General features: G+C 36.6%; 1 protein-coding gene across 2 annotated transcripts in view; it reads left to right on the forward strand.

Moving 5' to 3' along the window:
• The window catches only part of PRKG1 (protein kinase cGMP-dependent 1), a 1320572-nt gene that overhangs the window by 1290619 nt on the left and 14251 nt on the right, over positions 1 to 15702 (forward strand). For both annotated transcript variants that reach the window (XM_003255150.4, XM_003255149.3), the window contains exon 13: positions 14693 to 14834. In XM_003255150.4, the coding sequence (XP_003255198.1) occupies positions 14693 to 14834 (142 nt within the window). The remainder of the gene's footprint in view (positions 1 to 14692; positions 14835 to 15702) is intronic.

Genomic DNA, 15702 nt, shown 5'->3' on the forward strand with positions numbered 1-15702 from the left:
GAAAGAGAATTATAGTTATTTTATAATTATAATTTGAATTAACTATCAATTTAATTGCTCTACTCTTTTTCCAGGTAGGCAGTTTGCCTTTTGTGACATTGAGAATTTTTTCCAAAGTAATTTTTCCCTCTACCTTTACATTGCTCTTTGGTTTCAAAATTAACAAAAGTTTCCAGCCATCTCTTTATCCCTTGGCTAGTCTTAGGAAAAAGAAAAGAATCCACTTATAAGCAATATTTCATGTAAATTATCTGATTTAGATTTACCTTCTTACCCTTCCAGGGCAAGGAAAGTTTGTCTAGATGGTGCTTGTTTGTTTTAATCATGCAAATTCATTGTCTTAATTTTCCATCTCATATTTAGATAACTAGCAAATTATCTAATTATCTTCTAATATGATTTATCCTATAAAATGTCTCAGGAGATCATTATCTACCCTGTGTTTTTTTAAAAACATACTTTTATTTTCCTATGAATAATCTTTTGATTATTTTCTATGAATGATTTATTGATCATACAAAAGTCGTCTTTGTTCTTTTGAACACTCACCTTTAGACATCTGTATTTTTCTTATTTGTTTGAGTCCTTCCCCCTAGACTCTCCTTCATAGGGTAGCATCCTTCTGAAACTTAGCTATAGGTAGCCCTGATGTATATAACCATGTAATGTTTTTATATTTGTTACTTTGCAGATATCCCAGAATAAAACAAGTGGTTCCTTATAAACTGTTGATTTAAATTCTCATTCCTAATAGTGTTCTTATGGTACCTTCATATCTTTGTACAGCAGGCCCTTTCACCTGTTATTCCCATGGCCTTACTTATATATGCCAAATGGATTTCTTGTTACCGCATTGTATCCTATTGCATCAGTATTTTATTTCAATTCTTAAATTTAAGGTTAAAAAAGCATAAAAGGGAATGTAATCATGTTGGCATTAGGAGATAAGGTTAACATCTCTACTAAGCTATTATATCGTAGTGTATATATTATGTATTATTGCTAGTTAATATGTACATAGAGATTACATACCAGGCATTGTGATAGAGGCTGGGGATCCAGTAATAAACAAAACAGATGTGGTCTCTCTCCTCAGAATGTATAGTTTGTTGCACAAAGTTAATATTTTAATTTGTGAGTTAACATTTGGCATATCTACTGTGTTTCTACTGTATTATATTTGACTCGATATTTCAATTGACTGATTTATTTGAAGTCTTCTACTTTTTTTTCTAATTAGAATAGAAGAAGATTTACAGGTGGAATTAAACATGAAAACAATAATAAGCCACAAAGGGAGAGCCCAGCTATCCCTCTTATAGCTTATTTTTTTTTACTTTTTCATAAGTTATTGGGGTACAGGTCATATTTGGTTACGAGTAAGTTCTTTAGTGGTGATTTGTGAGATTTTGGTGTACCCATCACGCAAGCAGTATATACTGCACCATATTCGTAGTCTTCTATCCCTCGCCTCCCTCTGACTCTTTCCCCCAAATCCCCAAAGCCCATTGCATCATTCGTATGCCTTTATATCCTCATAGCTTGGCTCCCACATATCAGTGAGAACACGCGATGTTTTGTTTTCCATTCCTGAGTTACTTCACTTAGAATAATAGTCTCCAGTTTCATCCAGTTCCCTGCGAATGCTGTTAATTCATTCCTTTTTATGGCTGCATAATATTCCATCATATATATAGATATATATATATCTATATATATACACCCACGCCCTCATATATATATATATGCCCTCATATATATATATGCCCTCATATATATACACATATATGTGCCCTCATATATATACACATATATGTGCCCGCATATATATACACATATATGTGCCCGCATATATATATGCCCTCATAGATATATCACAGTTTCTTTATCCATTCATTGATTGATGAGCATTTGAGTTGGTTCCATGGTTTTGCAATTGTGAATTGTGCCTCTATAAACATGAGTATGCAAGTATCTTTTTTGAATAATGACTTTTTTTCGTCTGGGTCAAATGGTAGTTCTACTTTTAGTTCTTTAAGGAATCTCCACAGTGTTTTCCATAGCAGCTGTACTAGTTTACATGCCCTCCAGTAGTGTAGAAGTGTTCCCTGTTCACTGCATCCACACCAGGATCTACTGTTTTTTTGATTTTTTGATTATGGCCATTCTTGCAGGAGGGAGGTGGTATCACCTTTTGGTTTTGATTTGCATTCCCCTGACCATTAGTGATGTTGATCATTTTTTCATATGTATATTGGCCATTTGTATATCTTCTTTTGAGAATTGTCTATTCATGTTTTAGCCCACTTTTCATTGGATTATTTGTTTTTTTCTTACTGATTTGTTTGAGTTTGCTGTAGATTCTGGATATTAGTCCTTTGTCAGATGTATAGACTGTGAAGATTTTCTCCCACTCTGTGGGTTGTCTGTTTACTCTGCCGACTGTTCCTTTCGCCGTGCAAAAGCTCATTAGTTAAACTAGGTCCCAGCTATTTATCTTTGTTTTTATTGCATTTGCTTTTGGGTTCTTGGTCATAGAATCTTTGCCTAAGCCAATGTCTAGAAGGGTTTTTCCAATGCTATCTTCTAGAATTTTAGTAGTTTCAGGTCTTAGGTTTAAGTCCTTTATCCATCTTGAGTTGATTTTTGTACAAGATGAGAGATGAGGATCCAGTTTCATTTTCCTACTTGTGGCTAGCCAATTATCCTAGCAGCATTTGTTGAAAAGAGTGTCTGTTCCCCCACTTTATGTTTTTGTTTGCTTTGTCAAAGATCAGTTGGCTCTAAGTATTTGGGTTCATTTCTGGGTTCTCTATTCTGTTCCATTGGTCTATGTGCCTATTTTTGTACCAGTACTATGCTGTTTTGGTGACTATCGCCTCATAGTATAGTTTGAAATCAGGCAGTATGATGTCTCCAGATTTGTTCTTTTTGCTTAATCTTGCTTTGGCTATGCGGGCTCTTTTATGATTCCATATGAATTTTAGAATTTTTTTTTCTAATTCTGTGAAGAATGATGGTGGTATTTCAATGGGGATTGCATTGAATTTGAAGATTGCTTTGACAGTATAGTCATTTTCACAATATTGATTCTACCCATCCATGAGCATGGAATGTTTGTGTCATTTGTGTCATCTATGATTTCTTTCAGCAGTGTTTTGTAGTTTTCCTGGTAGAGGTCTTTCGACTTCTTGGTTAGGTATATTCCAAAGTTTTTTGTTTTTTGTTTGTTTGTTTGCAGCTATTGTTAAAGGGGTTGAGTTCTTGATTTGATTCTCCACTTGGTCACTGTTGGTATATAGAAGAGCTACTGATTCTTGTACATTAATCTTGTATCTGGAAACTTTGCTGAATTCTTTTATCAGTTCTAGGAGCTTCCTGGAAGAGTCCTTAGGGTTTTCAATGAAAACGGTTATGTCGTCAGCAAACAGTGACAGTGTGACTTCCCCTTTACTGATTTGGATGCCCTTTATTTCTTTCTCTTGTCTGATTGCTCTGGCTAGGACTTCCAGTACTATGTTGAAGAGGAGTGGTGAGAGTGGGCATCCTTGTTTTGTTCCAGTTCTCAGAGGGAATGCTTTCAACTTTTCTCCATTCAGTATCATGTTGGCTGTGGGTTTATCATAGATGGCTTTTATTACATTAAGGTTTATTCCTTGTATGCAGATTTTGCTGAGAGTTTTAATCATAAAGGGATGCTGGATTTTGTCGAATGCTTTTTCTGCAGCTATTGAAATGATCATGTAATTTTTGTTTTTAATTCTGTTTATGTGGTGTATCGTATTTATCAGCTTGTGTATGTTAAACCATCCCTGCATCCCTGGTATGAATCCCACTTGATCATGGTGGAATATCTTTTTGATATGTTGTTGGATTTAGTTAGCAAGTATTTTGTTAAGGATTTTTAGCATCTATGTTCATCAAGAATATTGGTCTGTAGTTTTCTTTTTTGTTTATGCCCTTTCCTGGTTTTGGTATAAGGGTGATGCTGGCTTCACCCTTATTATTTTTACGGAGGGTTCCTTCTTTATCTCGTGGGATAGTGTCAAATGGATTGGTACAAATTCTTCTTTGAATGTCTGCTAGAATTGTTCCATGAATCGTCTGGTCCTGGACTTTTTTGTTGTTGTTGGTAATTTTTAAATTACCGTTTCAATATCACTGCTTGTTATTGGTCTCTTCAGGGTATCTAATTCTTCCTCACTTAAGCTAGGAAGGTTGTATTTTTCCAGGAATTTATCCTTTTCTTCTAGGTTTCCTAGTTTTTGTGCATAAGGTTTTCATAGTAGCTTTGAATGATCTTTTGTATTTCAGTGGTGTCAGCTGTAATATCTCCTGTTTCATTTCTTAGTGAGGTTATTTGGATTTTCTCTGCTCTTTTCTTGGTTAATCTTGCCAATAGTCTATCGATTTTATTAATCTTTTCAAAGAACCAGCTTTTTGTTTCATTTATATTTTGTATTTTTTGTTTGTTTGTTTCAATTTCATTTACCTCTGCTCTGATTTTGGTTATTTCCTTTTTTCTTCTGGGTTTGGGTTTGGTTTGTTCTTGTTTCTCTAGCTCCTTGAGGTGTGACCTTAGAGTGTCAGTTTGTGCTCTTTCAGCCTTTTTGATGTAGGCATTTAGGGCTATGAACTTTCCCCTTAGCACCACCTTTACTATATCCCAGAAGTTTTGATAGGTTGTTTCATTATTGTCATTCAGTTCAAAGAATTTTTCAATTTCCATCTTGATTTCGTTTTTGACCCAGTGCTCATTCAGGAGCAGGTTATTTAATTTCCAGGTACTTGGGATGGTTTTGACAGTTCCTTTTGGAGTTGATTTCCAGTTTTATTCCACTGTGGTCTGAGATCGTGCTTGATATAATTTCAATATTCTTAAATTTATTGAGGCTCATTTTGTGGCCTATCATATGGTTTATGTTGGAGAAAAAGTTCCATGCGCTATTGAATATAATGTGTATTCTGCAGTTGTTGGATAAAATGTTCCGTATATATCTGTTAAGTCCATTTGTTCCAAGGTATAGTTTAAATCTATTGTTTCTTTGTTGACTTTCTGTCTTGGTGACCTGTCTAGTACTGTCAGTAGAGTACTAAAGTCCCCCACTATTTTTGTGTTGCCATCTATCTCATTTCTTGTCTATTAGTAATTGTTTTATACATCTGGAAGCTCCAGTGTTGGGTGCATATATGTTTAGGATTGTGATATTTTCCTATTGGATAAAGCCTTTTATCATTATTTAATGCCCTTCTCTGTCTCTTTTAACTGCTGTTGCTTTAAAGTTTGTTTTGTCTGATGTAAGAGTAGCTACCCCTTCTTGCTTCTGGTGTCCCTTTGCATGAAATGCCTTTTTCCAGCCCTTTATGTGAGTCCTTATGTGTTAGGTGAGTCTTCTGAAGGCAGCAGATAGTTGATTGGCAAGTTCTTATCCATTCTGTGGTTCTGTATCTTTTAAGTGGTGCATTTAGGCCATTTACATTCAATGTTAGTATTGAAATGTGAGGTCCCATTGCCTTCATTGTGCTCTTTGTTGCCTGTGTACTTTGGTTTTTTTTGTTTTTTGTTTTTGCTTTTTAACTTGTATTTTTGTTTTATAGGTCCTGTGTGATTTATGCTTTAAAGAGATTCTGTTTTGATGTGTTTCCAGGATTTGTTTCAAGATTTAGAGCTCCTTTTAGCAGTTCTTGTAGTGGTAGTTTGGTAATGGCAAATTCTCTCAGCATTTGTTTGTCTGAAAAAGACTGTGTCTTTCCTTCATATATATATATGATGCTTAGTTTTGCTGGGTACAAAATTCTTGGCTGATAATTATTTTGCTTGAGGAGACTGAAGATAGGGCCCCAATCCCTTCTAGTTGGTAGGGTTTCTACTGAGAAATCTGCTGTTAATCTGATAGGTTTTCCTTTATAGGTTACCTGGTGCTTCTGTCTCACAGCTCTTAAGATTCTTTCCTTCATCTTAACTTTGGATAACCTGATGACAAAGTGCCTAGGCAAGGATCTTTTTGAGATGAATTTCCCAGGTGTTCTTTGTGCTTCTTGTATTTGGATGTCTAGCTCTCTAGCAAGGCTGGGGAAGTTTTCCTTGATTATTCTACCAAATACATTTTCCAAGCTTTTAGAATTCTCTTCTTCCTCTGTAAAACCAATTATTCATATGTTTGGTCATTTAACATAATCCCAGACTTCTTGGAGGCTTTGTTCATATTTCTTGTTCTTTTTTCTTTGCCTTTGTTGGATTGGGTTAATTCAAAGACCTTGTCTCCAAGCTTTGAATTTCTTTCTTCTACTTGTTCAGTTCTATTGCTGAGACTTTCCAGTGCATTTTGCATTTCTAAAAGTGTGTCCAAAGTTTCCTGAAATTTTTATTGTTTTTTCTTTAAGCTATCTGTTTCCTTGAATATTTCTCCCTTCACTTCTTGTATCATATTTTGGATTTCCTTGCATAGGGCTTCACCTTTCTCTGGTCCCTCCCTGATTAGCTTAATAACTAACCTCCTGAATTCTTTTTCAGGTAAATCAGGGATTTCTTCTTGGTTAGGATCCATTGCTGGTGAACTAGTGTGATTTTTGGGGGGTGTTGAAGAGCCTTGCTTTGTCATATTACCAGGGTTGGTTTTCTGTTCCTTCTCATTTGGGTAGGCTCCGTCAGAGAGAACATCTAGGGTTGAAAGCTGTTGTTCAGATTCTTTTGTCCCACGGAGTGTTCCCTTGTTGTAGTACTCTGTCCGTTTTCCTGTGGATGTGGCTTCCTATGAGCCAAACTGCAGTGATTATTGTCTCTCTTCTGGGTCTAGCCACCCAGCGACTCTACCTGGCTCCAGGCTGGTGCTGGGGGTTGTCTGCACAGAGTCCTGTGATGTGAACCACCTATGGGTCTCTCAGCTTTGTATACCAGTGCTCATTCTGGTGGAGGTGGTAGGGGGTACAATGGACTCTGTGAAGGTTCTTTGCTTTGGTGGTTTAATATTCTATTTTTGTGCTGTTTGGCCTCCTGCCAGGAAGTGGTGCTTTCCAGAAAGCATCGCTTGTGGTATTATGGGGAGGAACCATCAGTGGGTGGGATCCTAGAACTCCCAGTTTTTATGCCCTTTGTCTTCCGCCACCAGTGTGGGTAGGGAAGGACTGTCAGGTGGGGGCGGGACTAGGTGTGTCTGAGCTCAGACTCTCCTTGGGTGGGTCTTGCTGTGGCTGCTGTGGGGGATGGAGTTGGGATTCCCAGGTCACTGGAGTTGTGTACCTAAAAGGATTATGGCTGCCTCTGCTGAGTCATGCAGGTCGTCAGAGAAGTGGGGGAAAGCAGGCAGTCACAGGCCTCACCCAGCTACTATGCAAACTGAAGGGCCAGTCTCACTCCCATTGTGCCACCCCTAACACCCCCCAGACCATCTCCAGGTGGAGAGTGATAGGGGCTTGAAAACCTGGCCCAGGCTATCTGCCTCCCAGCTTCGAAAGAAAAGGGCTTGGTTCTTCCCCAACTTGTGAAGCCTACACACCAGATTTGCATCCTCCCCCAAGTTCTGGACAGGAGACTTCTCACCCAGTCCAAATTGTTACAAAGTTCAGTTAGAGTTTTGCTTCTCCCTGTGTAGTTTTACCTCCTGCTCCTCTCCCGTTGGATACCTGTGGTGCCAGGCAGGAATGGCCTGCTAGGGTACCCAGCAAGCTCCCAGGGCCTTTCTGCTGCTTCCTCTACCCCTGTATTTCACTCAGCTCTCCAAACTGACTCAGCTCCAAATAAAGTCAGAAACTTCTCCACAAACAGAACTTCAGCGTCTCCAGTGGTGGGGTGTGTTCGGGAGAGGAGGGTCTCCCTTTTCCACTTCCGCAGTTGGGGCACTCACAGTTCTGGGGGGTCTCCTGGGTCCTGCAGGAGCAGTCCGCCTTCCTTCAGAGGGTCTGTGGGTCCTCTTGGGATTGCTGGTTTGTTCTTGCAGTCAATCTGGAGCTAAAATTCACAATGCGAGCCACCACCCACTACTCTGTCCATAGCTGCAATCTAGTCCTGCCTCCCAACCGCCATGATCTCTCCAACATCTTCTCATAGCTTTTTAGAAATCTTTTAATGATGGCTTTAACCAGAACAATAAAAACAATAATAATAATAAAACTCAATTTAAAGTCCACTCATGAGGAATCAAACATGCACAGGCATTAATTTCAACTTATTTTTGAAAGTATTATTTCATAATTTGCCTTATTTAACTGGATTTCACATTTCGTTCATAATGCCAGCCAAGGCTTCTGAGTGAGACATATCATGATGTCTCTGGTAGCAAAGGTTTGCTATTAAGAAGCAGCTTACTTTGGGAGGAGTAAAGGGAAGGAAAATATCAACGGATTTCTTTACTTCCACTGGGTTGCTTTTTGGTCCTTACATTGTTCTTCCCTTTTATCACACTTCGATTTGAGGTACACAGTTGTTGAGCCCCCCAATATACTTAATACTCCATGAAGAGTCATGATCTAGAGAAATAATGGCTACCTGCTTGTTCTTAAAGATTCAGAGGTGCTGAATTAACCATTATATGTAAAATCATCTCAGAATAATTATCCCTGGCCAACTTTCTTTCCTATGTAGGCATTGTAGCCTTATTTTTATTCTAAGTGATTTTTCTTTTTCCTTCTCAAAAAATTTGCCAGGGGAAAAAAACATACTTTTAGACATTCAGGCTCCAATTAGTATTGCCATTGACCAGCTTTCTGTTTGTTTAAATTGGGACTGAAAATCTTAAAGATTGTTAGAAATATATTTAAAAAATACCAAAGGAAAGATTATGCCATTACGCTATTAGTCACAGTGTATATGAAAATATCTGTGGTCAAAAAATCCACCCTGTCAATGTATTCAATTTTCCTCTTGTGTCAGAGGACAGAAGCAATAATGGAAAAGCTATTCTGAAAGTATACAAGAAATTTACTTAGGCTGATCTGAAGAAAGGCTTGCCTGACATTATTCATTACTGGCATGGAAATAACTCTGAGCCTCAGAGATTTAGCACAGGAAGACTCTGATGACAACCCAGACATCCTCCTCCTCTCACCTCATAGCTGAGATGACCATTCCCTGCTTCTCATTCTGTTTCTTCTCATCAGCATAGAAAAGAAGCACAGAGCCTATGCGCTGTGGCTCAAGCCTGTAATCCCAGCACTTTGGGAGGCTGAGGCAGGTGGATCATCTGAGGTCAGGAGTTTGAGAGCAGCCTGGCCAATATGGTGAAACCCCATCTCTATTAAAAATACAAAATAAAAAAATTAACTGGGCGTGGTGGTGGGTGCCCGGAATCACAGCTACTCGGGAGGCTGGGGCAGGAGAAACGCTTGAACCTGGGAGGCAGAAGTTGTAGTGAGCTGAGATTGCATCACTGCACTCCAGCCTAGGGACAAGAGAGAAACTCCATCTCAAAAAAAAAAAAAAAAAAAAAAAAAAAAAGAAAAGAAGCACAGAGCAGTTCTTTATTTGCTGTATTTGCTGTCAAGAAGTAAGAATTAAAATGATGCCATCTATGTACAAATAGGGATAAGGTTTGAGGACTGTTACATATTTTCCTAGCTTTGAGTCATGAACTACAGCATTGAAATGTTAATTGCCCCTGTAATTTCCCTGGTTTATTCTTTGTTAGCTATTATGCTTTTTTTTTCTAATTTATGATTTTTTGTCTCCCACTGGTTCTGTCCTATTATTTGTAATAGGTTGGTACAAATTATTTTATTCACCTTCCCTCCCTAACACTTAAAGAATTGGCAAATCCTGCAATTTTTGTAAAAATGTGTAAGTGGTGAATATGGTAAATAAATATATATTAGTATTTATATTAACATAAAATATAATGTATAACATATTAACACTTACAAGTATTATATATTAATATCAGTATTTAATGTATATTTGAATTGAATAAAATTTAACATCTCAATTATTTACTTAATTAGAATTTTTAACATATATATGTTAATTTTTCTTACTGAATATCTTAAATAACGACTTCTGAAACCATAATTTTCAAATCTCATATATCTCACTTTCTGGTCATGTCCTACCATATGTGTGTTGTAAACTCACGAATGGTGCATTACTTTTTATATTCAGTCTCCTTGATTCTGGCTAGTTTGTGGAAGGTGGTGATTATTTAAATTCTATCTTAGATGCCCTAATAGTTGTCACAGATTGAAAATATTTCAAAGAAAAAAAGTCTATCTTTGTAATAATTTAGCCTCCCTCAGTTTACAATTGGCAATAAATCTGCACAGATTGCAACATACTTCAGGTTCATACACTCACTGATTGTTGTTACTCGTCGATGAAAAAGGTGAAATATTTTGATGAGAGATGCTTTGCTCCTGTTACATTCTGATATCCAATAACTCAGTTTATGACAAGTTGACTAAACATTGCAATTAAATTTTAATTTGAGTCTATCAATATTCATAAATAACCTTCTATTTTTCTCAAATTGTCATCTACTGCCATCTAGCTTAAAACAACCACTCATCCCCAAAGAGGGCATAAGGGCCTTATCTCTTACTGGTTTTAATTGAAATGACACAGCTGTCAAGGCATAATTCATTATTTCAAAGAGCTATGTAAGGCAAGTGATTTATTTCTTTAAGTAACTCTCTAAACTATTGATGAAACAGGGTTTCATTTGTTTTAAATCAAATTTACACTGTCATTTCCAATTCTAACAGTAATTTTTCATTGTGAGTCACCTCAGTGTTATGCTTTGTGACTGCTTTCAAGATGTCTATTTTAAAATCCACAAGTTGTCTACATCACACGTTTAGTGATGGGACAGTGTGGTGCTGGTAAACATTTTGTGGGCATGCATTGTATAGATTTATCAAAGTTTGAGACAAGGTTTTCATTTAATTTTCAAAATCAGTTACAAATATATTTATATGTGAAAGATACTCAATATAGATGTGTTGAAGCAATGGAAACTAGATTTCTAAAACCCTCCACATTCCAAAATGACTCAAAACCAGAGAAAACTGGAAACAAATAGAGTTGTCAAGAACTGAGGACCCTAAGATGTACCATTTGTGGTCTATTTGCTTCATGGTATAAAAAGGAGAGCTTTGATTGGCAAGCAATAAAAGGGTAATTTTGGCCCATGTGAGAAGCATGGGGAAAGTGAAAAGAACAGAGATTAGCAGAGGATTCTTCAGAGTTGATTTGTGGCAGTTAGCCTTGGCAGTTAGAAGCACTTAAATAACAGAGAGGATTGGTGTTCCAAACCCCCAACCTCCACCCTGAAAATACTTCATCCCTATTCTATACTATGTTAGTTAATTTTCCTATATTAAGACATAGTAGCTAAAAAATAGTTTTCTGGTGCTCAATCATAGTGGCTGCTATTACATTTAGTGAGCACAAGTTGGGTACCAGGCACTTATTTTCAGTACACGCATTATTAATTCTTTGGATCTTCGCAACAACCCAGTGAAATAGTTACTGTTATTAGCCCCATTTTGCACATGAGAACGCAGAAACACAGAGACGTATAGTTAATTGCTCAAGAACAAACAGTAAATGGAGTCTGGAGTTGAGCCCAGGATTCTTGCTTCGGGGTCCGTATTCTAACATATAGCCTCCTCTCATGAATTTGAGTTTGTATTAGCATTTTCCCATCTTTCTGCTAATGACCAGCTTATTCAGAATGTAAATATAATATTCTGCAAAGATTTCATGAGAAATTGATCTCTCACCTAAGCATTTACTCTCATTACAACATTAACAATGCATTTGTCCATTTGATTCCATTACCAATTGACTATTAAGGAAGCAGAGATATGTTGCCCAGAGTCACAACTGTAGAAATAATCTCCTCTTCTCCTAACGGTAATCAAGCATTTGTAAGCTTTCAAAAGGGCCCATTCAAATCACAGTTAGGCAGTCCTGATGTAAACGAGTAAACAGGCAACCTGCAGAATGGGAGAAAATTTTTGCAATCTATCCATCTGACAAAGGGCTAATATCCAGAATCTACAAGGAACTTAAGCAAATTTACAAGAAAAAAACAGACAACCCCATCAAAAAGTGGGCAAAGGATATGAACAGACACTTCTCAAAAGAAGACATTTATGCAGCCAACAGACACATGAAAAAATGCTCATTATCACTGGTCATTAGAGAAATGCAAATCAAAACCATAATTAGATACCATCTCATGCCAGTTAGAATGATAGTCATTAAAAGTCAAGAAACAACAGATGCTGGAGAGGATGTGGAGAGATAGGAATGCTTTTACACTGTTGGTGGGAGTGTAAATTAATTCAACCATTGTGGAAGAGAGTATGACAATTCCTTGAGGATCTAGAACCAGAATTATCATTTGACCCAGCAATCCCATTACTGGGTGTATACCCAAAGATTATAAATCATTCTACTTAAAGACACATGCACTTATATGTTTATTGCAGCACTATTCACAATAGCAAAGACTTGGAACAAACCCAAATGCCCATCAATGACAGACAGGATAAAGAAAATGTAGCACATATACACCATGGAATACTATGCAGCCATAAAAAAGAATGAGTTTGGCTGGGCATGGTGGCTCATGCCTGTAATCCGAGCACTTTGGGAGGCCAAGGCAGATGGATCACGAGGTCAGGAGGTCGAGACCATCCTGGCCAACATGGTGAAACCCCATCTCTACTAAACATAAAAAAATTACCTGGGCATGGTGGCGCGTGCCTGTAGTCCCAGCTACTCAGGAGACTGAGGCAGGAGAATCACTTGAACCCAGGAGGCTGAGGTTGCAGTGAGCCGAGATTGCACCACTGCACTCCAGCCTGGGTGACAGAGTGAGACTCCATATCAAAAAAAAAAAAAAAAAACAGGATATATAGTGTGAAATAAAATAAGACCATTCCCTTTACTCTTTCATTTTGTTTTGTTTTGCTTTGCAATGCTCTCCATTGAGAAGGGATTGAATTCATAGGTAGCAGTGTAGCTAAAGCTATATATTAATTATATACACACAGATGCTTACTCTTTAAGGTAAATAATCTCTTCAAGTGAAAGAAACATGCTTCTCTTGACAGGTAAACAAACTTAATTAAGTGCAAAGAAGAAAGGACCTTCAAGGCAATACTGTAATCCATTTGGAAATACGTATGATTATAAAATTTTAGCTCTGCCAAGGATATCTTCAAGGCAGAGGAAAATTGTAGCATGAAGTATATCATTTATTTCCTCATATGGATGCAGTTCTCAAACTTTCTCTTGTGCTCATAAATTCACAATTGTTCCATTCGGATATTATTCAAGGGAGATTCAGGAGTCATGGTAATTATAGTTAAGAGTCTAGAATCTAGAGGAATAGATATCATTATGCCTATAATTAATTATGTTTCAGAAGAATGATATTTTTCTTAGGAAAAGCTGATTATTTCAGTAAAAACTCAAGTAATATTAGTAGCTGAAATGAAGACATTCTCTTTCTGGAAGACACTACCTATTTCTGAAAGATAGCCTGAAAAGTGGCTGCTTTAGCCTTGATTCACTTATGAATTTTGTAAAAATGTAACCATATTCCACTGCCCAGTTTGTTAAACTTTACTCCACAATTTTGAAAAAAAAATAAGTGTCACCAAAATGCAAACAGGCATCAGAGACTCATGAAAGCAAGCTCTGAAGCTATCATTTGTTGCACACTGTCTGTTAATAAAATCACTTATGTACTTGTCACTCATGTTATGTGTCAACCATCTCAGGAGCTGATGTTCACGCTCATATTTTTGAATTATGAAATGAAATTGTTAAATTGTGCTTACTACTTGGGAAAGAAAAAAAAGAACATGGTTTATCTCTTTAAGAAGTACCATAAAAAAAAAAACAAAGTTTAGACGTTCTGCCGTAGAACAAAGGGTTTAACCTTAGATGCCAAGGTTTTTTCTAAATTATTTCATTCAATCAATCAACATATATATGCCCATATATCATATATATGAGACAGAGAGAGCCTTCTTGCTAAACATAATAATCAAGATTACTAATAAACATTCCCTTCCAGTTACTTTTTTCTTTCTAATTGTCTTTTAGTCCATCTTTTCCCCTTAATAAGAATGCAGTAGTATAGGAAATAGATTTTGTTTGTTTTGGATGCAGAAGTTTCAAAAACAGAAGAGTACTTAGCTTGCATTATGATTGCATCAGTAGCATTACAACTTATTTCCAGAGTGGTTCTTTGAAAACAGTTGCTTTTATTCAGACTCTCATGAACCATATCTGCATTATTTAGAAAGATTTAAAAACATGCCCTCTAAGAATAAACATAAATAAACCCATAAAATTCTCCTTTAAAAAACAAATGCTTGGTAGGCAAGCTCTAAAATAGGATTATTTTTCTCTCCTTCCTACTGCTGTAAGTCTGTGCCTTTTTAGATTGTAGTGGGCTGTTGAGAGGAAGACATTAAATACATGAAATGTGTTGTGTTGAACTATTCTTTCAGCCCTTTCAGGAAGTGAGATTTAACTATTCCATTCATAAAGACAGAGAATTCCTTAACTTGATCCTTGAATGCTTCAGAAAACCCAGTGTAATGACAATCACGTAATATTTAGCTAGCAGGACAGTGATGTCTGGGTTAAATTTTGGCAAAGGAATATAGTGAAATGAGAAAAAAAAGCCATATTAGAGAAATTAATTTTTTGTACAATTTTCATTCCATTTCTGCATCTCAGAGGTTCGTTTGAAGATTCTACAACCAGATTTTACACAGCATGTGTGGTAGAAGCTTTTGCCTATCTACATTCCAAAGGAATCATTTACAGGGACCTCAAGCCAGAAAATCTCATCCTAGATCACCGAGGTTATGCTAAACTGGTCAGTGCATTTCACATGTGCTTTCTGCCCTGCAGATTAAAAACATTTGTTTATAAAACTGTGTTCATTTGCTAATATGAAATCTCAGTTTTCCTTTTCAATGTTGTAAGTTTCTTAAAAGCAGGTTTTAGCATTACACTTTTCAACTGGATGTTCTTTCAAATGATGCCTCAGTTATGAAAAATTAAGTTGGCTAAGTTTGAACTAACAATACTGTGGCAAAACACACTTTTATAAGCATGAGAAAACACACTTGCTGGCATGTGTTTACAGGCCTAGAAGTCCTTCTCTCTAGTCAGCTTTTTGCCATTCACAAACAATGGGTTTTTATATTATGGAAAACCATAAATCATTTTAATACTTTAGATTTAAGAATAATGCTAATGGAAAAAAATGTGCTTTACAGGCAATGCTAGCCAGGTTACGTAATAATAATAACAGTCAAAAGCTGTAAAGATTTACCATAGAAGAGAAGTTCTCTGATTTACAAATGCACAACTTTTGTTGGGTCTGTGATAGCTTGATTCCATTTTTAAAGTTTTCAGAATTGTTATTCAGCATGTGGTTTTTAGAGAAATCAAATCAGTGGCAGTTTTTTATTTGTAGTTTCAACCAAATCGTTTTAGAAAAAAATAAATTTTCTGCAGTCGACACTCTTCCTTCAAAAGAGTTCCAGAAAAATGAAGAATACATTATAATTTTATTTCTGTTTATGCTTACTAAGGGCAGAGTCATTGGTCCCAAAACTATCTTACTCACTTCCTGCAAACATAAAATAGCTTTTCAAATAATTAATACTAAATGAATTGTTGACTTCATTAAATCCAGCAGAAATCATGTATATTCTGGGAAAGATGTTAAGTAGGCC

This window comes from Nomascus leucogenys, chromosome 3 (genome assembly GCF_006542625.1).
Source record: "Nomascus leucogenys isolate Asia chromosome 3, Asia_NLE_v1, whole genome shotgun sequence".
Lineage (NCBI taxonomy): Eukaryota > Metazoa > Chordata > Mammalia > Primates > Hylobatidae > Nomascus > Nomascus leucogenys.